Source organism: Ischnura elegans, chromosome 1, assembly GCF_921293095.1.
Source record: "Ischnura elegans chromosome 1, ioIscEleg1.1, whole genome shotgun sequence".
NCBI classification, from domain to species: Eukaryota; Metazoa; Arthropoda; class Insecta; order Odonata; family Coenagrionidae; genus Ischnura; species Ischnura elegans.
In genome coordinates this window covers 132,629,758-132,652,483 of record NC_060246.1, presented here as the reverse complement: position 1 = coordinate 132,652,483, position 22,726 = coordinate 132,629,758, and the positions used below count along the sequence as shown (strand labels likewise).

At 40.4% G+C, this 22,726-nt stretch overlaps 1 protein-coding gene across 6 annotated transcripts in view; it reads left to right on the top strand.

The window, feature by feature from the left end:
- The window catches only part of LOC124170267 (serine/threonine-protein kinase DCLK1), a 282,836-nt gene that overhangs the window by 223,030 nt on the left and 37,080 nt on the right, over positions 1-22,726 (top strand). For 3 of the 6 annotated variants that reach the window (XM_046548983.1, XM_046548990.1, XM_046548976.1), the window contains exon 1: positions 15,684-16,539. The exons of the other annotated variants lie outside the window; for them this stretch is intronic. In XM_046548983.1, the coding sequence (XP_046404939.1) occupies positions 15,699-16,539 (841 nt within the window). In that variant the 5' untranslated portion in view covers positions 15,684-15,698. Of the gene's footprint in view, positions 1-15,683; positions 16,540-22,726 lie in introns of those variants that run through there. 6 annotated transcript variants of the gene reach the window in all.

Here is a 22,726-nt window from a genome sequence, read left to right as displayed (position 1 = left end):
TAACGATTTATGACTGATGACGACGATGAAGATTTGGAATACTTTTGAATATTTATTATTTAGTTTGTGTAAAATTTTATTGAAATAACATTAACAATCGAAATACACGACATTTGAACTACGCTACCGTTGGAATCACCCCATCAACGATCTTAGAAGACACGGAAAGTGGGTGCGTGATCATTCGATGTGGGATTTCTCCATTTCAATCTTGGTCTCATGCGCAGTGGCGAATAATCGCTCGTGTTTACATTTACTCATGAGGGTTCTCCAGAACGTCCCTGGAGGTGGGCGGGGGCGCGGGAATCTTCCAGCACGTGAATGCGTTGGGGCTTAGGGAAAGTTCACCATCCCTTTCACGCGTCCGTCGTTCCTTTCCTCGTAATATATTTACCGTTCGCCGTCAGTCCGCGGCGCTGGGATGAGGGAGCCACCGCAGAACCGACTTTAATTTTTACCGCCATTGTTTTCGCGAGGCGGCGCCGCCTCTCGTCCCTTTCTTTTCGCGCCCGTCGGCCACGGTATATTTTTCTCCGCGAAGTGCTTCTTCTTCGTGGGCACGTGCGGCAGACCGTCTCCCACCCCTTCCGCGGCTGTCTTCCCGATTCCAGTGTCCATGGGGGGCGTGCTTGAAACTGATCGGCATAATTTCGATCTGTTTCTAGCATCCCCCTTCCGAGGCGCTGGATTGTGTTCCACGTAAAAAACCTTGCACAGTATTTGCGTAAGTAATTCAGAAATAACCTTCTGCTTTAATCGATTTGCATAAAACTATTTTCACCATTTTACGCTCAGTAAATATGGTAGAAATTTAGTTTACGTCAATGGAAGAATAAAAATCCTTTCTTATTCTTCTGAAGTTTATTGGAAAATCCTATGTTTTCTTTATTTATAACTCTTTTTTACAAAGCCACCCAGTTTCGGCACTTATTTTGCCATTATTAGTTATTAAATTAACGAGTTTAACGCGGTATTTTTATTGAAAATGACTCATTGCCGGAACCTGTCGGGTTAATAAAAATGTGAGGAATATAGAGAAATTTATGTTATTCCTATCTACTCCAGCGGAGTTCCAAAAATTAGAGGCGTACACTATTGGTTCAATAATTTACCTCGTTGGCTATTTTTAATATTATTCCACCTTTGTTATTCCAAAATGTGTTTCAATATCGAAGAGTCTGTATTGGCAGAATAGCCAAGAGACATGTTTATGACTGAAGTTGTTCGAAAAGAATTATGCATGAAAGTGGATTAAATATCGTCAATAGTTTTGGTACTTACTGTGCAAATATACCTCGGAGACTCCTGTTTAGGGCTTACATGGTTTCGGATAACCTCACGTGAGACCCAAAACTTCCGGCTTAGCATTTGACCCTTCCCACCATGTATTCTCTTTTCAAATCCTCTCGCCCAAGTTATCCCTTACCTCAAACAAAATACCCTAAAAACTTGCGTCCAATGTTTGGTGATCCTGCGCATGATAATTGAGCTATCTTTAATGTGCCGTGTATTGATAAATGATAGTTGTGTAAATGATGGAATATGGGGCGAAAAGTTGCCTTACGAATATCTTGAAGGAGCTCGCATTAAATAGCTACTTGGGGGTTCGGAGGTAGTTAAACTGACAGTAGGCAAGGTAGTTAAACTGACAGTAGGCAAAGCCATGAGCCGCTGGAAGTATTAAAATCTTTGTATCGATGGTTCATTCCCTGTAAGCTGAGCGAAGTCAGTTAAAGATAACATTTCAAGAAAAACTGGTTCGTGGTGTCTGAACTATCTGTAATATTTCGTAATTTAATTATGAAAGCGCTATAAAAGATTGGAGTCTTGGGCGAAAGATTGCACGTAGCATTTCCTGAATGATTACACCCATTAAGGAGGCTCGTGGGGATGCGAGCGATAAATCCGATGCGAAACTGTTACTCGCTTCATGCAATCCAATCTTTACGATCGATAACGATGTCGACAAAATGACGTAAATTTCGACCGATGCGCTGGAATAATCAAATTGCTTCCTTTGTTGGAACGCTTTTTTTTTTTTTTCGTTTTTTTTTTGCTGCTGCCGGCGGGAAAATTCCACCCGCACAGAACTCGAACCCGCTACTTCAGGATCACGCGACGGCGCGACTTGTGTTTACTCTTTTTGACGCCCGCCCGCACATTTTCAATTCCCCGCTCCGCCACTCCACTCTAGTGGCATATGGCTCGCCGCTCGTCATCTCATTTTTATTTATCAGTCTCCCGCTGCACACTCCGCTCTCGAATGTGAGAACTTCGAATTCGTGCTCGCTCGTCGATCGCTCGCTTCGGCCTCGAGAACACTGGACTCAATGGTTGCACACAATGGAACGACGATTGCAGTCTTCTGCGCGAAATCAATTCCGAATAGTTCTTATTTTATTTTCTGATTTACTTTTATTTTTATAACACACCTATTTATGTGCTTTAGAACTTATATTAGAGAAATTAATATAAAATTGGGATTGAAAAATTAAGGAGGAAATTCTATTTCAAAATAAAAAAGATACCTTCGAGTGTTTAGTCACCGTTTGGGTAGAAGTAATTATTTTCTTGAAACCCAAAGAATTAATGGGTGTTATATATTCTCTAGAGGACCTTACACTTGAGTCTATAATCATATTCGAATGATCAAATAATATTTTATTCCAGTTTTTATTTCTTCGGCTTAGGGATATATGTGTGGGATAACTTTTCTAGATATTTGTAGGCAATATGGATGTCTAAGTGAAGTCATTATGTTTGTATAAATTGGTAACAACTATTGCATTTGCAAAAGAATTTTTAACGTTTTCAGCTTGATTTTGTGAAATTAACTCGGAAAATACGTGTACCTTTCAGATTTTAGAATATAGTCTTGTGGGCTTCTTCCCTTTCCCTTTCAGAGATTTCCCACGCATTCAAGTGTACAGCACTGCGCTCGGCTCTGATGATGTGCTAGCTTCAAAATGTTTTTTGCATTATTATGGAGTGAGCGTAGATATAGATGACTAAAGACAGACTTAACTCACCTCGGAGATTTCGTGCATACTTAGGCAACAGCCATGAAAAGGAAGGCGAAATCAGTCACGTGCTGTGTGGCAGATCTTAGCGGTGCAGAGGTGAGCCAGCAATTTTAATAACCCTTTAGATATGCGTAAATTTTTATTAGCGTCGCAGAACGCGAGTTGCTTAGTTCTCGATAATCACAACCACATGATCTAGCGAGTACGATAAACACAAATTTTGAACGCTGCCGTTCCCTTTTTGACACGTGGAATCATATTGATTTCCCTTCATCATCATCATCACTGGTCAACAATCCTAGGATTGGTTTGACGCAGCTCTCCACTCAGTTCTCCTATCAGCTAATCTTTTCACACCTACGTAATTCTTCTCTTTCACATCTCTCTTTACTTGTTCCTTGATTTCCCTTGCTACTTAATTTACTTACAAGCACTGTACCATTTTACTCTCAAGCCCACGGAAGGGTTCGCAATAAACTAATTTATGCCCGGAACGCGTAAATTTATGTACGAGTTCCGAGCATAAATTAGTTGCAAAAATTGAATTTTGATGCTTGAATGGCAAATGCTGAGTGTCAATAACAGTTTTGTAGAATAGCCCTTTTTACAGAACTGGGTCCGAGTGAAGATTGAACTGTTCATCAAAATAAACAGTTCAATCTTCAGTTCCGTGCAACCTATCCTTACCGCTTATACTTAAGAATTGAGGAGCGCCATCTGATGAATGACTGTTCTATCACGGAAAGTATCGTCGTATTGTTATCAGTGTATGCGGTATTTGCACAGTGAGAGAGAGGTTCGATGCGAACGCTTGTCGACGGCTTCCGCCTCGAGAATGGACAAAAAGAGACAACTGTTCATACACACAACGCATTTCTCCTCCTCTACGTCCTCGTCTCGCGTCGGCGACGCACATACCGTGCAAAGTTTTTCATCATCGTCATTTCCTTCATCATTTCCATCGCGGTTATTACTTCATTCATTTTCTTTCTACGGTCCTCCTCCTTTCACCGCGTCAAGTATTTCTTTTTTTCCTTCGTACGGGAAAGAAAGAAGAGAAAGAAAGAAAGAGATGCAGAAGGAAGGACTTGTCCGCTTTTCAATTGCCGCATGTCCTCGATCGAGACGGAGGAATCGGAGGAAAAAAGCGAGGAGTTCCCCGTTTTTCCGTCTCGTTTTTTGTTTTTTATATACCGATGCGTTTCCGCGGGTGAGAAAGAAAGGGAAATATTTGATGGCGGTTTGTTTGCGGAGGCGGAGAGGAGGAGGAGAAGCGCCTCTCCGCGCTTGCATGATGAGATTCCTTGCCTCGACTTGGAGAAAGAGAGAAATGAAAGGAAGGAAGAATGCAGAGAGGATATTTCCCTCTTTCTTTCCTTTTGAAATTTCCCTCGCGCGAATATTTCATTCGTGGTGTGTTTTGTTTTTTTTTCCGAGCGTCGGTGTTTCGCCTTCGCGGAATTTCTGTCATTTTCTTTCTATCTTTGTGGTATGTCATTCGTTTGTTCGAGAGCAACTCGTTCCACATCCGGTCGATCGCTTCTCCACACGCGGAAACGGAATATTCATCGAATATTGAAGCAATAATTTCACTCTTATTTTCGAAACGCGAAATCTATCCAAAATTAATTTTAGGTCATCAATTTATTTTTTCATGTTTTTAGCGTTTCGAAAGTGATTATTCTGGGAAGTCGTTACCATATTTATATCATACTAGAATGGTTGAAGATTGTTAATGAAGAAGATAAGAGTTCTTCTCCATTTTCCAGAGTATGGTGTAATCATTGACCTACATTTTTTATTGGAGGTTTTTGTGCTTCTTGTGTCAATTATTTGTGTTCCTTTTAGTGAAAGTTCCAGATAGAATGCAGAGTTCGAGCGAAAATGGCTCTAATGCAGCATTTCCCGAAAGTAATGCTGACCTACATTGTATTATCATACCGTCTTACCAAATGTGTTAATTGTGGGGATGTAGAAAAAAGAATGCGCAGTTTTAGAGTCATGCACACTTAATTTTCGGTCGTAGTTTTGTGGCGTCTTCGTAATTGAGCTAAATGGGATTGCTCTTATCCTTTCCACTTCGATTGGGATCGCATTTTCCTCTCTCTGCTGCGCGTGTGCAGACGTCGGGCGCTTTGCATCCTTCACTTTTTTCTTCGGCCACGTGGAGAAGTGAGCTCTTGAGAGTTTCGAGTATTGGAGCAGCCGTTTATTTTTTTCCTTCCTAATATGGCGCCGGCTACTTTCTCCCACCATTTCCTCCCTGATTCACTCTACCTTTAATGATGACTTTATTATTCATAGTGTTATTGGTTTCAACGCAAATATCGTATCTTTCTTTTCCGTGATCCGGTCCAGCACTTTGTGAATGAGATATGTCAGCAACTGCAACGTTGTTTTCAGAAAGGTGAAGCTTCCTCCCCGGAACTTCGGCCCTAGTGGGAAGTGTTTCATGTTGCTGATTTTTTTAGGATTTTATTCCAAATCTAAGTGTTACCTAATTTTTTTTAATATTATTGCCTTGTCTTTCCTTGTATTTTTCTTTTGCCGAATTTATAATGTAGCCACTGCCGCTATGCGCAACCTGTGTCAGTCTGCTTGGACATTTATGACGTTACGTTAAGCACTAATAACCATTTATCAGGAGTAGACACTTAATATAGCGTTTTAAATTCCACAAAATTATTTTCCTCTGATGGAAAAAAGATCTATTCCATTTTTTTCATTCTTATATTGTTGTAATCCCGGAACGAAAAATGCATTATAAAATGGAAAACACCTTAAAGTCGGTTATAAAGATGACATTGTGTTAATTTGATCTATATTTCTCTGCAATAACCGTGTTTTTCTGAATTAAGGTTGGAATGTCAGTTTTTGTTGGTACTTTATCATTTTGCAAATTCCTGCTCGCAGAATCACGAATGAAATAAAAATCGGGCTCTAACCGTTTTTGAGTGTATTGTGAAGATTGGTGCAATTTACTTTTCATATCCGGGCGTTGTGTGGGTGGACAATGAAATTGATTGCGAATGAAACTTTGGAAAAAATTAATTATTCTCGTGTGGACGTTGCAATTTTTAATATCGAAGATATTTTTGCTCGTCATCCGCAAACTTGTCGGGGCTTGGTCCTCGGCGCGTTTTTGTTCTTTCCGTTTTATTCGCTCGAATCATTTCGCCCTCGAGACTGGAAGTGCATGGTCTGTTTTTTTATTGATAGTAATGTGTTTTTGTGGATTGGACGGAAATGAAATGAGATGAGGAAATGTGAAAAATTGATTCTTGTAATGTATGCCTCGCCGAATCGGATGGAAAAATCTTAAAAGGAAGGAAATAACTCTCTTTGACGGATTGGGAAAATGCGATTCCAGTCGCGAATGCTACGTTGCCCCGTCTCCGTTGCCGTCTCTTTTGTCTCGACAGCGCGACACGGCTCGAATAGGTCCTCTTTACTTCGTCTAGCAGCCATTGACGTCATAGCAGGCTGCTAAATCTTGAAGAATAAATGCAGGGAAAATTGTCTCTAGGCGCAGTAACCAATATATGAAGCCAACGTTGAAATCTCAATCAGCATGAATCGATATGAAGCCAACATTGAAAAACTGTAACGGTATACAGCGTGTGTCAAACTTCCGTTCGACAAAAAAAATAATTAGCACACCTAAAAAGCCTAGTCTTCCTCGACGAAATGAACAATGGGCTAGGCTCTTTAACTCTAGCTATAGGCTCTTCCTCTTAGCTAGGCTAGGTGTGAAGCTGGAGTCCTTTTGACACAGAAAATTTATAACCATTGAATGATGACTTCTGTTACCAGTAAAAGATATGTCCATATTTTTAGTCCCCATTCATTGGCTAATTAAAGGTTATGAAAAACACATTAGCTTATCTACCTTAAAATATCAATTCCAAAATACAATACTTGTTACTTAATCAACTTTGGTATTATGACGGGAAAAAGGCATATCGAGCAGGGTAGGAGGAGGTGGGGACTAGGGGTTCAAACCCTTCTAAGTGCTCGGGAAATCAGGCTACAGCGCAAGAGCGTACCCACGATCAAAACTATAGGGTGGGGGGGGGGGGGGGTAGCCGTGGTCGTTCAAGTTATTTTAGCACAGAAAAGGTTAATGAAACCAATTTTTTAAGTATATTATGACACCGATTTATTAGTTTTATAATTATTTTATTATATTTGCATAAAAGATAATTATTTTTAGTTTAGCTCCCTGCTTTATATTAATATAATTTTTCTTTAAAAGAAAATTTGTTCAAAACTTCCGTTTTGAACTAAATTTATTTCGCTTATAAGGGGGAGACGGCTGCCCCCTTCTGCCCCCCGCTGGGTACGCCCATGCTAACTGGACCTCAACTTCAACTTCGATTTCAACTTCAATTTCAACTGCACCCTCCACCCCCGAAATTCACTCTTTTTACTTATAGGTGAAATCATCGAATTTTTTTTCTGTCTGCTGCCAGAAAAATGGAAAACCTTTGATAAGGAAATACTTTATTATGGATTCTGTTGATTCTGTTGACCTGATATTTCTTCCACGTGAGAACTAAATTTATTGTAAATAAAATTAACAGTGGAAATGACATTGCAACTACAAGAGAAATGAATTAAATGTTTGTTTGTTGAGTTAAAAGTTCCCGCGATCCTCACTGAGTAGTTGCCGTGAGATTGAATCTTTTGTTTTTCTGAAATGGGAAAATCTTTCTGACGCGAGAGATTAATAATTTTTGGCTTGTAGCCACCGATGCAGAAACATGCTACCGTATCAGCAGTATAATTGTGTTTTCATGAAGTCCGCCGCTTTATTTCTCAAAATGCATACTCGGCGCTCGGCCGAATCGAACGGAGTCATATCAGCGCAGTCAGCTTCACAATGAGAGGAAATAATAAAACCCGATTGAAGAGAGCGGACCGTAGTGCGTGATCAACATCTATCCGCCTCCCCGTAAGTAATCGACTTCAATCTCGATTCCTTATTTTTAGCTGTTTTTAATTAGCGTGGGAACCGTGGGCATAGCCAGGTTTCGCGCTCCTCAGTGGGGGCAGGGAACCCTGTTGCCTTGCCTATGCCCGAGATTGGAAATATTTGATGAAGCTTTTTTATTTTTAGATTTTCTTCCAGATGCATGTGATACCTAATTTGTTTTATATTATTACCTCGTCTACCCTTTTTCTACCTATCATCGAAACAAGTATGGGCGGGATCCGCAAATCGAACCTCGGAGCATTAATGTGAAGATTCCATAAATTTTGATTATTCAAGTGAATTTTTTAACTTGGATACTTATGTAAATACTGTTATCGTGTTGTTGGCGAGTACGATATTTTTTAGTTTTGGTTTACCTTAGACGGAATCCTCAGTTGAATGAATGAGCTACGGGGTAATGAATTAGATATACTGAAAACGAGTTGATGTACGTATAGTTGCTCTGAAAAGTAACCGCTGCCTCCATTATGGTGTTCTCGTTTAATTTTTATCACCCGGTACTTGATTTCCGTCTTGGTCAGGCTCTCCCGTCGTAGTTAGGCTCACTCCAAAATCTTGTGAGCAAGAAATTAATAGTATGCAGTTAGAAAGCTTCTTGCGTCAGATCGTTGTCGATTTGTGTAAGTCGGAGTTGACATTTAGATCGCATTTTTCAGTAATATTATATAAGTAGTTAATGCTGCTATTAGAGATTTTTTTCTTTTAGCTTTCCAACCACTACAGTCGAATGAGGTAATTCTATTTTTCTCATGAGCCATTTTGACGTATATCATTGCCAGTTATTGCTGCCTGTATACCGTATGCAATTATATTTGGGTGAATCTCTTCTTTTGAAATGAGATGATCGGAGTACGTGGGTTATTAGTTGAACATAATGTTAACATAATTAATTCCTTGTTCATATAGTAGGTTGTATCCTGTTTGGAGAGTAATAAATGCGTTAATCGTGTAAAAACGAGAATTTTTCGATCACAAAAGATCATTCCGTAAATACCTAATCCATCCGAACTTGTCTATTAAATCATAGAGTTAGTGAGTGGTAGGGTTATTGGCAGCATTATGTTGAACTCATTTTTACGTGGTGTTGCTATTATTTCCCTTAAGATCGAGCATTTTCTCCTGTCCCGACGATCAGGAAAAAAGATTTCTGGTCGTCCATTGTTCCTCAATCACTATTATCGCTGCTCGTTAGTTTTCTTCAAAATTTTCTTTCCTTTTTCATATTTTTAGGGGAGAATATTGAAGAAACAAAATTAAAACTTGAGGATAATTATTGCGGGTTACGCGTATCCGCTCCATTTTCTCGCGTTTAATTACCGTCGATGTATTTATGTTCTCCCGGGTCTAATTGAGACACGCTTCTTTCGCCGTTTACCGGCGGTAATGGTGGGTGGTGGAAAAAAATCTCTTGAAGGAGTGAGGGGGCGCTTTTGTCGGAAGTAGCTGCGAACAAACGAGGCAGGAAGTAAACATTCGGCCGTGTTTTCGACGGGCGGATGTCGTCCGTAACAAGGAGTGCTCTCTCAGTTGCTGGAATGTGCAGCGGCCCCTTTGGTTTCGGATGTTATCTACCTGCTACCCAAACGCTTTTTGTTCACGCGAATTATTAAAAAAAAACTAAGTCGGCTTCTTTTTTTCATTGAACATCAATATTCCACTTTTAAACACTTATTACCGATAATATCCCTGCTCTTTTAATGCAAGCACCCTCAAAGCGCGTATGAACGAGGCGTTTATCTGCTTTTGCATAGCCAAGATCATAATGACACATTCCAGGATCACGTAATTGTCATGTGTCTGACCAAAAATATTTCCTTCTCCCATGGTTTACCACCCCCAAAATACTGTGATAATTTTATTAGATATGAATATTCTCGAGTAAAAATTGAATTTTTGCTATTACTATCCGGGAGAATTACTTGGAAATGCCTTTTAATGGGAAATATCAGCCCAAGTTTCTAGCGAACACGGGGTAGCACTCGTGGAAACCTTGGTGGTTATTCTAGAGCCCCCGGTTCTCCTTAACACCATAAGTTCAAAACTGAAACGATATGTAGAATGAAATCCCTTCGTAATGTTCCTCAAATATTTCTCAATTATACCGACCTAGGTTTCGAATGCAAGTGTTATTATCGAGGTGGCAATAATTAATCGCGAGCCAACATGAATACTCGATCAGAATGTAGGGGGCTGGATGTACGATGAGGCTTCTTTAAGGATTTGAGGCTGTCAGCGGTGAATTATTGTCACCTTGTCTCTCTTGCAGTCGAAACATAGTTCGGTATAATTTAGGAATGTCTGAGGAACGTAACGAAGCGAATTCATTCTATACATCGTGATGTGGTTCCATGAAGTAAAGCCTGAGAGTGTGACATACTTTCAAAAGTAAAATTATGCAACTGGTTACGCTTATGTAACGTTCCATTTAGAATGGAATTCTAGGATGAACTGTGAGTATGGATGGGTGACATGAGAATCTATCGTGAATATGGGCTGCTACCCTCCTTGACTGTATGAATGTGAATTGAATGAAACTGTTTTTTGTCTGTTACACATTCAGATGTTGACTTTTTCACAGATTTATTTCGTACGAGTCAATCCTTAAAAATAATTCAATCTGTGTGCTATATTACGTATTTCTCCTCTGCAAGTATCTTTAATGAAGGTTTCAGTATCTTGTTTAACTTTTTGCTTGTTTAACTTTTTGCTTGTTTAACTTTTTGCGCCTGATGTGTTCCGGTGCATTCGTCTCAATCTAGCTAAGGTGGGATTTCTTGCGTTTACTGTTCGTAATTCGCAGCGCCGTCGTGTCGACTTCACAATCTAAAAATACGCTTAGAGAACAAGTTTATATCCAACGTGACCGAGAGGGGTTAGCATGTTTACCTTGGCTCCTCATCGTCCCGGTACTTCTCTCGTTGATCGCATATGACATGGTAGGAATAGATTCGTGTTGGAGTCAGTTCACGGCTTTTCCTGTCACCTTCTATCCGATTTCGCTCCGTGTCTCTAAAATTGCATCTTATTATCCTTCTCTGATCTAATTCGATTAGTGGCTGATTTACCGTTATGATTCACCTTGTCGCTTTATTCGCATTTAGATATTTTGCGCTCTGAGTATGCGTAAACTATTATTTCTTTGTTTGCGTTGATGGAGTGCAAAATATTTTTTATTCTTGAATTGGCCAAATTTATTCAATCCACAAAAAGGTAGTAGCCAAGCTAAGAATGTACATTTACTTATTTCTAGTCATTGATTATCATGTAGCATTATGCAGTTATGCATAGATTTTTCGGCATTCAGGCTTTTCATATCGTTTATTTATCATTAACGTGAAGTATTTAGTCTGATAAAATTGGACACTGATCGCAAAGGCATTAATAAAATCCTTTTAACGAAAATAATCGTGCTTAACTCTTTCCCATCTGACCGATTTTTTTATAAAGATTTTTTCCCCGTGTTTTTTCGTGTTGTTCAAGTAACAACGCCAACCTCCCCGTCATTTGTCTTCTTTCGTCGCTACTCTTTCATCCTCCTCTCTTTCGCGTCTATATAACATCTCACGTCTATTTTCATCCTTGCCTTCAGTGTCCAGTTTTATGCGCCGTATAACGCCTCGCTCCACCTCCGACTGTTGTTCCCCGTCATCCGTTTCCTCTTGAGGCCTAATTCTTTTGTCGCTCCTGTAACCAATTTTCACTTTCTAGTACCCTTACTATCACGCGAGTAGTCCTATTCTCTAGCTCACACAGTGTGTAAATTTACTGATGAGCGCCTGGTGAATTTGGCATCCTTTTATTGAAAGATAGCTTCTACACGTAAAATAACTTCTCGTTACGCATATATCAAAGCCTCAGTTTTTTTCTTGAGCGCGAAAATAAAATTCTTGTGCCGCCTATTGTGGAGGTATCCTTAGATCGGAGGTTAGTTATGATTAATATTCATAATTTCAATATCATGAAACTTGCCGTGGGTTGACCATTCCTAAATGACTTCGTCTCTCACATTCGTTTCATTCATTCATCAGCATTCGTTTCTTCCTCACCGCTGCAAAACCCTGGATGTAACATTTGAAGGTATCGATTAAGCACTGACCCTGTTTTGGGCTCCTACGAATTTTCTCGATAATTATACGTTCCGAACGGAATAGTATCTGAAACCTGTGCGCGCGCGACATCTAGGTACGCGTATGAGATATGATTTCAATTTTATTTTTTCTTCTCCCAGACTGATAATATTGTCGTAAAATAAAATCATCCTTATGGGCTTTCTTCCTTATTTTTAGTACTGAATCTAATCTACCTGCGCATCTCTTATCTTTTCGATGATGTAATATTTTTGAAACAGAAGCGTCAAGAGGCCTTTTGATGCGATTGTGAGCTGTTTTCCCTCACTCCTCCTTCAATATCTACGAGGTAATTTTTCATTACAACTTATCATACTTAACGCGCTATTTCGAATATTACCTTTGTGAAATTAGTTTTAGTACAGAATGAGGTCGTATCGCAATAAAAGTAGCGCATTGATTAATTTATCATGACTTTTAATGCCTGAATTGTAAAAATATATTTAATATGAAAAATGTTGAGTAATTGAGAAGATATGCATAATTCGCTTCAGGTAATATGTCAGTTGAATTGAGCATGGGAGCCTTTCGCTGAGAGCCAGCTTTACGAAGAGGCCGAGCTTGTCTCCACCTTTTCCTTATTCCCGAGCGTAACCCACAAGACGTAATTTCCTTACCTTTATGAAGTGATGCTAATGACTCCTGCCATGGATATTTTCCCCGAAATAGCTTTGGAATATACGAAATGGCTGGAGGCTTTCTTTAATTGAATGAGCCTTCGTCGTTGAAAGCAGATAACTATGCTTTCTACCTACGCAATATTTGTTGACTAATCATATTACGAGAACACTGCTGAATTATCAAGTTACAATACGGCATGAAAGCTGCTTAGTATGTGTGTATATGGAAGTGATTCGTTCATTATCTCAACGTAATGATAACTTGGTATTGCTCGAGTCTTGCTCGTTTTGTGTGTCTGGAAAATCCTACTTTCTATTTTAATAAGTTCTAATAAACCTTCCACCTTTTACTGTGATTTTGCTGCTTGTAACAACTCTTTTTTCCTCATATTCAACTTAACTAAAGCCCATGTCTTAGTGAAGTTCGAGACACTGACGTGGAAATAGTCGATATATTTGTTTCGATTTATTGCCTTCGTTTTCCAAGTCCTTAGTTTTATGTCTAGTATAAATTGTCCACTGTTTACTATTCCACTAGCCCTCTAAAACCTTAAAACTATGTATTTGCATCGGAAATTCTTGAAAGTATTTGCGGTTCTTTATATCTATTTACCTTAAACGATGAACAAGATTTTTTTTTCTATTTTCTTTATATTTATGATTTGTGAAACTATTTTTTTTAAATATGCGGCTATTTTGAAGATATTGATTTCATTGTGATTGAGTTCATAAAATGTATTGAGATAGTAAAGAGAACTGTTTTTCCCTCACTTCGATCCGTCGGCTACTTTGCGAGATATTCAAGACGAAAAATCGACAACTTTGGCCTCTCGCAGATGAGTTGATGACGCAACGAATTGAGCGGCTCTAGGCTATTAAACGGCCTTGTTCATGGACCTGGTGTGGCCTGCCGTTGCTTACACTTTTGGAAACGATTCCTTTTCTCAATTAAGCAACCTTCGTGAACGAGTTAGTGAGCCATAACTCTAATGACATCACTAACTCTTGAAAAGTGGGCAACATTCGCATTTTTGTATTACGAAATATTGGCTGAATGGGGAAGATTTGTGTCAGTCATAACTTATTTTTCCCTTCTCTCTACGGAATTATTTCTTAAATTGTGATTTGAGGACTGGATGGATGTCGTATTTCTGTTGCAAATTAGTTAAATAATTGGAAAAACCATTTCTAATGTTCGCACAAGTGATACTGTGTTCAATTGGTAAACTTAAGTGTTGATGGAGGCTTCCGTGGTGTGGTGCAGTAGGCGCAGATGGACTTCCGGGTTGTCCTCTGCGTCGATTCATCTTCGGGACGACAGTGTCACAGGCGTTGCAGCAGCTGTCTTCAGGTCAGGCGCCGGCGGAACTGTCGTCCAGGAGATGAATCGATGCGGAGGATAACCCGGAAGCCTTGCTGAGCCTGGTCAACATAAGGTTTTGGATTATGAATTATTTGTCAGGTATCTCCCGCGTTGAGTGCCAACTTTTTAAACGGATGGATTCCCCTGTGAGCCGCGCAAACATCCGGAACGCCACCCCGGGAGCCCAAGTGTTCCGCCCTCGCTTCCCCGCCGCCGTGTGCTCTCACGGGAGTTGCGTTTCCCTCTTCGCCGCCTCCTCCTTCACGCTCGAGAACCGTGGCCGCCACCTTAGCTTCTCCCAGGCTCCTGTTTCCCGTCTGTCGCCCGAGCGCCACTTACCTCCTTTTTTCCGCTCTCCTCCCCACAGCTTCCTCAACCCCCGACAACCTTCCCCCCCCCCCCCTACTCACCTCACCCATTGTGAGCCTCGCTGCCGGATTAAAAAATTCCGATTTCGGAGCCGCGTAAAAAAATCACCTTCTGAAGGGGCCATGGACATTTTATAGGTCATGGTGGGAAAACGGGGTTTATGACTCCATCCATTCCTTCCCTCGTGTCTGTCAAACGTAGCCCATTTCCCTCCTTTGTGATCGGATAGGTGTGGATGGATGCTATGCAACCAGTAAGGGTGTAAATAAACGAAAGCGTTCAAGGTGCGTGCGCAGTATCCAAAAAGCGTAAATCCCCAAATACTATGGCAATCGGAAAAAGTTAGCGAGTGACGTACTTCGATGGATTTTATTGAAACCATGATTATTCTTCTTTTTCATGAGCATTAAATGAAATGGAGGTAAAGTTTCCAGTTTAAATAAAAACTAAATGTAAACAAGTATTTGGAATCGGCCAATCAGACCCATTACGTTATCTTTGATTGTGCCATATCTATCGCATGCGCAGAGGCCGACAATTCCTCTTGTACATATTTAATCCCGGAATCTGCAACTTCGCGTTCTTGTTCGTTGCGACCTCATTGTCTGTCAGTGCTTTAGGCAGTGGCGGAAAAAGGGAAGGAAGGCATTACCTCGTCCAGAATTACTTGGTAAAAGAAATAGTAAAACTGTAATAACTAACACGGCTTTTCTTCCCAAGTTTTAATCCACTTCTTCGACGTACAATGTTTTTCGCGTCTCGTAATTTTTTAGTTGTTTCGGTGCTAGTTTCGTTATGAGACATTTCATACCATTCAAACCCAAAAAATGAAACCCAAAGTTAATCATTTATCTTTCTCTATCAACAAAAGCCAAGTATTATTCCCACGCTAGTGGCATTTCCTCTTGCCTGTTACGCTGGCATTCAAAGCTTTGTGTGAAGCTGCCATTACTGAATTGATCTTAATTCCAGCTATGTGGAACACTCCATTCCTTCTATTTATTTCTACTCGGCGGGAGATCAAGGCGTGATCTAATCTCCCTCCCTTTTATAATTATTTTTATTTTTGCATTCAGATAAGGATAAGACACTGACCGCCGTTGATTGATGAGATAGTGGTATGATACATCCTTTAATAATTGATCTGAGTGATAGCTGGTGATATAAGGAAACGTCATTCCGTATGAGACACCAAACGCAATGCCAGACTGCTCGAAGTGCTGCAGAAAAGTTGAAGAACACCAGTGGGTGGGCAGTAATGAATCGACCATTTTATTCCATACGCCGTGGAATGAAAGTGATCCAGAGGGTGGCTGTGCATTGAAGCGGCTGTGGCTGTGTGAGAACTGTGCTTCCCTTGTAAATGACCCATCCATCGATAGAAATCCACCAGTTAGCCCTCAGGCTCTCTCTCCACCTGACGCAGATGCTCCGCGTTATGAGTTGAAATACTTGCTTGATCGAGTGAAATTTCTCGATACCGAACTGTGGGAGGTCAAGATGTCACCGCTCCGCTGGCAAGAAATGATGGGCAAGCAGGCGCATGCCATCAAGACCATTGAAAGTGCCGTTTATAAATTACGTGAACTTATCGATGGATTCGTGAGCGAGTTTACCGGACACAAAACCTTCATCAGTTCGCTCGCTAATCGTGTGGGTATCCTCGAACGCGAATTGTTGGAACGCGTTGTCGAAATCCGCGGTATTCCATGTCAAAATGGCGAATGTGTCGACGCTATTGTTGAGCAGGTGGGACTGTCGATGGGTGTTGTGATCGATCGTCGCGACCTCGACTATGCCCGCCGCATTAGACTAGAGGAGAACAATGGCGATGGTTCCTTCCGGCACGCTGCCATCTCGGCGCGATTCCTTAGGTGCACCGATGCGGAGAAATTTGTGGCTGCAGCCAGAGCCAAGGAGAACCTCTGCAAGTTGGACCCGGGTTCGAAGGGCTCGCCGACCGTGGCCATAAATATTAACCCCAGCCTCGCTTTGGACATCAGTAATAGGTCTTCTTGCGGACGGGATGTGGAAAAAGAAGGTAAATTTAAATTCTGCTCAGAGGGTACGTTTAAGAGATGAGAATCCACACGTGCGGAAAAGTTGAGGAGGATCGTTACTGTGCGCGGCTGCTGGGAAGGTACTCCCTTCAATTTTAATCCAATGCTCTACTTTTCCGTTGGCATGGAATCATATAATTTGGCTGGAATAATTTAATTTTCTAGCACTTCATTTCGCCTAGTATTTGCTTAAATCTTTCCAATCACATTCCGCGCTAGCACTTAGTGCTTCATTATGATGAAACTTTTCTAAATCCTTCATTCATGGACGTTGAACGTTGTACTTCGATTTCGAACGTATTCATTATCTAGCCTCTTTGAAGATGGAGAGGGAGGTGGGAGAGATTAGAACACCTGACAGAGAACGGGTTAAAAAAAATAGATAGTATTCTTGCGAAATGAATTTTCATTTCGTCGCTGCATGGCGATTTTTGTGTTATGATAAAACAATGCGTTGGTAGAAAATTATTGCACCTGTCATTTCAGCAAAAATGGCCGATTATAATCCACGCCGTCACTTTGATTAACGTATGACAATCATTATTTGTAATGCCATATTTTCCCTACCATTCTAAAACCCTGTTAGTCCCTTTTTTCTTACTCATTTTTCTGTGCGCGAGGCCTTCGAGTTTTCTGAGAGTACGGAACTCGTTGGTCCTTTAAACAGTCATTAGTGATTCAATCAAAAAAATCCTCAGCTTTCGTATCAGCGCACCACTTTTCTCATGTTATTTTTTTGGCTTAATTGACTCAGGGTCAGTGTTTACAAACGAGGCCTTTGAGCTTTCTAGAGTACAAAACCCATCAGTCCTTCAAATAGCCTTAGTAATTCAATCAAAAAATTCCTTCAGATTTCGCATCATCTCGCTCCTTTTTTTTTTTTGCCAAAGAGACTCAGGGTCAGTGTTTACAATCTTGGACAACCACCTCCCGTCTCTGGAGTCTTGAACAAGTGGAAGTCCGATGAGGAAAGGCCTCATGTCCGTTGCATCGTGGGCTGATCGAGATCTCAGTTCCATGTTTTTGTGACCTCGGGAGACGGGCGCCGCTGAAATATGTGCCATGTGTGTCGTGTCAAGGTCGCGGGATGTGTATATGCATCTGTTCGCGGGCTTGCCCCAGCGATTTTCAATGCCGTAGTTTTCCGTCGGTGACTCAGCTGCGACAGTCTATTTTTTTTCTTGTTTTTTTTTTCTCGAGATGGGCGGAAAAGGGGTGGGATGCGCGAGTGGGAGAGAAGGATTATCTCGTCACCCCATCCCCCGTATCCCTCTCTCTCTCTCTCTTCCCCCTTGAATTGCATGACGGGAGTGGAGCGCGCTGCTTCTCTGATCTGAACTCCAGCGGCAGTGGCTCGTGTGGGCGGAAGTTAAGATTGCAATACCGCAGTCCCGGAAGGTTAAGTCTGCTGAATTAAAAATAACTATTGCACTTAACCGAACTTAACTTGTCCCTGACTTAACCGAATACGTATTTAATTTTTTTTTTATTTGAGAACTTCTTCACATTTTACACATTCCCTCTTTTTTCACCTAGAAACGAAGTTGAACTTACATTCATAAAAATTTCGTTATGTGCTCTGATATTTTTTCTTTATCGACTGAAGACGAAAAACTTTAAGGTGCCCACTTTATATTTTCTTGGAAATTTACTTGAAAATTACGTTTTTTTGCAGGCTGTAATGAGGATGATTGTCTGAGAGCAGGTCAAGTGTTGATCACAAATAGAACATTAACTTTCTTTTGGCAGTTAAGCTAATACAAAGCGCTTCACAGTCGAGGGATGGTGATGATGATAAAAATAAAACGAAGGGACATGGCCGTACTCCTTGATTTTTTGGTGAATATATGTTGTAAATGAAGATTAAATTTGTTTTTATATACAGCACTGCGGTTGGCCCAAGCTGATAGACAAAGTTTTTTTTTAAGTGTAGCATCCACTTAAGTTACGAGCTTAAATGAAGGTCTAATTTTAGTGAAGATTTTTTAGTTTTTGTGTGCTGTGCAATTAGTACGATAGTTATTATTTCTGCGCGTTTTTTATATCAGTCTTTGCCGCCGTGTGACTCCCGAATCAGTTGTTCTTTAATAAATGAGGACGCTCCTGTAGAAATTGTTCCTAATGTTGTATATGTGGGACTTTCTTCGTGATATACCTCTCCCATGCTTATCGATATTAGGCTGAATGGTGTATTGGATTTCCGACGTCATTTCGAACTCCTATATCGTAGTGTTTTATTACGAACCCAAAGGAATCGGGAAATAGAGGGGGGACGTGCTATACGAAGCCAACGAGGGACCAGCACGAACCCTGAGCGATACTTGATCCCTAGTTCAGGAACTAGTTGCCTGGGTAAGAAAGCTTTTCCCAAGGCCATTCGAAATAATGTAGCGTTTCTGCCAGTCTATTCAACGTGGATATTTTCAATTCTCTGGCTTTCTTTCTCCGCCTTTTATTTCTCCTTCGAAGCCGCTATTTTTCATTCTGTTTTCTCAACCAACAGGTCCTTTTCATTGTATGCGCAAGATTTTCTGTATGGAGACCATGGATGGTATTGTTGAAAGCCGAGTGCCTAAGAACTTTATCTGAGATTCAATATCCCGATACGGACCACGGACTACTCTGAGGTGCCTTTTGCTGCCCTGGGCCTTTTTCATTAATAATAACGCCGAAGCAGCGTCAATAATTTCAACGTCATGATTTCAAAAATGGCAAATAATTCCATTTAGAGAGTTCAAATTCGTCAAAGTAGAGGCGTCACAGTCACGAAATTTTCACTACGTCTTGTCCTTATTGAATACGAGAAGGAAAAGAATACCCATTAAGGAGAATTCAAATCGGTACTTACTGGTAACGTGGTGCATTCATGCCACGAAAATTCATGCCGAAGTGATTTTGTCGTGAAGAAATGGAAAATAATTTTTTTTAAAGCTAAGAATCATCAAAGTGGAGACTTGACGCTCAAAGATGCGATACTCGTTATTAAATATTGCTCGTGAGTTATTCACTAAATTTGGCTTCGGATCCGTAATCCGAAGCTATTTAATATTCCTTGTAAAAGATTTTTCCAGGTCGTGAGCGATTTGCCGCTGTATCGGTTCGATCTGAAACTTCTCGCAATCATCCACGAAGATAGGATGACATCGAAGAAGAGTAGAAGATAAAACATTGGCTGCCAGAGGATAGCATATAGTCATATTTTAGCTGCCGTCTAAAATCATTTTTATGGTGCCTATGTCTTACTGCATGTCATTTTATGCTACCAAAGTTTATTCATTAGCAGTTATTAAGATAAGCTGCACTCATTTTAGGCATGAGATTATTATGTTATCAGTCGAGAATAAGTTTTGTTTTTTTGTGCGATGATTTTTAACAATCTCAGATGTTTTGGCGAAGACAGCTTTAATTTTATTTTTTTGGTATTTCGTTTGGGATATATTAAATAAATTTTATTTAGCAATGCACCTTGTCGTATTTTTCTGCAAAATTACGCGATTGCTTTGCCATTGTCAGGAAAATTAAAATTTTCCGTTTGGAAAGTTGGTTTGGACCCTACTACTCCATCCCACTAATCGATTCAGCGGTAATAAATATTCTCGTTATCGGGAATTACTGAATGGTCATTATCGGGGCTGTTCTATTTCACACGTTAAGCAAGTTTGAGTTCAAGTTTGAATATCCTTTTAATCCCCATTCGTTCCTTCATCCGACGCCACTTTGTATGTGAATGAGATTCTCTTGGAAACGTCGGATATGGAAATCTATATCCGAGAAGAATTTATCGCGAGTATCCTCCAGGATAACATGACATAGTTCACTGAGCAGAAGTGTTTCGTTCTTGTTGTTTTCGTCGCTCGCGCGTCTGGATCATTTCCATGGAAACCGTACTTTCACTCCTCTTTTTTTATGGTCGGCTCTAAAACTCGGTTGTACCGACGCGTCGTCGTCTGAATCTTTATATTTTTGGCTGGCGAGTGCAGAGTTGGGAGTCTATCGCCTTTAAGATTTCAAGGTCACGATCCCCTTCCGAGTATTGCTCCGCAGGAGTAGAAGTCAGCTCTCCGGTGGGTGGATCGAGTTTACTTTAGCTGAGCAAAGAGCGCACCTCAAATGATATTACTCAAACCTATCTTTTTATGTCAGTTTTTCAGGTTTACTTCATTTGTTTTCCATGTGCTTTAAAAATATAAATATTTTCATTTTTCCTATTGTATTTTCTCATTTCTTTGGGATTAATGTACTTTTCTCTCGTAAGCATCTCTTCTGGGTTTTAGAAAAAAAAATTTCATTTTTAATTTATTTTGCTTTCCTATTCTATGTTTTTTATGTTCTTTTGACGCCAGTTGAGACGTTATAGTGTGATACAAGAAGTAAGGTGTTCTTTAATCCAATATTTTTTACTCTTTCACATGGGAGTATTCGTGAAGAGGTTTTGAAGGATGTACAGTGAATAACCTTATTTATTGTTCTTTTAAATGTTATGTTTTTTATACAGCATTGTTGCGCATTGCTTAGCATCCTTTGTCACAACCCTTGCATATTATATCTTTTAAATATCAAATGTGATAGTCCTTGGATAGTTTTATTTCATTTGTTTCTTTCATTAAAACCGATTAATACCACTTTAATTCATCGGTTAGTTAGCGAAAATAGAAATTCTTCTCGATCGCATCGTCGATTTGTTGACGGAATGACCCTTCTCGGTCATAAACGTTGATAAATTGACAATACCTGCTTTTAGCAAATTCCTTTGTTGTGAATTATTAGGTATTGAATTCAATTCCATAGTAACGGAATCGAATAAAATTTTCAGTGAGTGAGTATTTTTCTACTCGTAGCATGGTACCTGGAACTAGATAAGTGACTTGAAGCGGCAAAATCATACGAAATAGAAGGCATAATGCATTACTTTTGATCATCCTACTTTGTCGTATTTAATTTTTCCTTTCGAATTTGGTCCAATAGTTGAATCACATCTGCAAAAGTGGATTTCGGAGACAGCATAAGATACAATTATCACGTGCTACTCGCAAGGAAGCAATCCTTTTCAAGTAAGTGCTTTAATAGCTTTCACGTACCAAGGTTCTCCAATTACTGGATGCGGACCTATGCATATCTAATGAAATTTTTTGGAAATCGCGTACTGCTCGGATAATACTAATCTTTTGCAGCACTCTCACTTTCCTTAGGGAGATACTGCATTTTATCTTTGTCTGTTGTGCCAGCATCGGCAGCCAGGTTGGTAACGAGCCAGACGGCTAACCAAAGGTCACAGTTCTAATCCCGCCTAGGTGTGGATGACCTGTTGTTAGATTTAGTCTGTTGACTGGCCTGTGCAGTGTAACCTTGGAGGCGCTACGACGTAATTCCTCCATAATTTTGAATTTGATGTTGACTCCAGTTTGTAAAAATCAAATTCTCTTCTAATTCTCAAGGAAGGTCCACCAGAGACACAGGGTGGTAACTAATACTAACCATAAAAACGCTCAAATTGATCGTCTCCGTTTAAAAAAATCAAAAGATACAGTTTCCGGCGTAATTCGGTGGAAATCTGTGATATTTAGCACAAAGAAAGCGGTTTTCTATTTCCACACTTCTATCTTTCCACCGACCCAGGTTTCGGCAAATAATGCCATTTTTTTACACTTTGAAAATGGCATTATGTTCGTAAACCTCGGTCGGTAGAAATAAAGAATTGTGGAAATAGACAACCGCTTTCATTATGTTAAAAAAAATTAGGCTCGCTTCATTTCAAAAACACCCTGGGTTCTGTATTTGGACGACTTCCAGTTCTGACGACGAATCTAGTCAATGATATGCACCCTTTCGGTTCGCCCTGTTCCCTCTTATCGCCTTTCTTCCCTTGACGTCCTTACCTTTCCTCCTCTATCCCTTCCCTCACCAGCATTCCAATCACCTCTCTCTCTCCCCCGTGGCCCCAGGAAGCCCGCAGGGGGTCTACAACCTCTCTGTTCGCCTATTTTATCCGTCTTCCAACCCTTCACTCGCGGCTTCACCCTTACCCCCCCCCCCCCCCCCAATCACCCTTGCCTACCCACTGGGCTCCCACGAGGGGTTTATTCCTTTGGAATTATTCAAGGAGAGCTCACATTTTCCTCTCCTTGTAACTTTTTTCTTGTTCATTGCACTCGGGAATCCAGTGGCGGA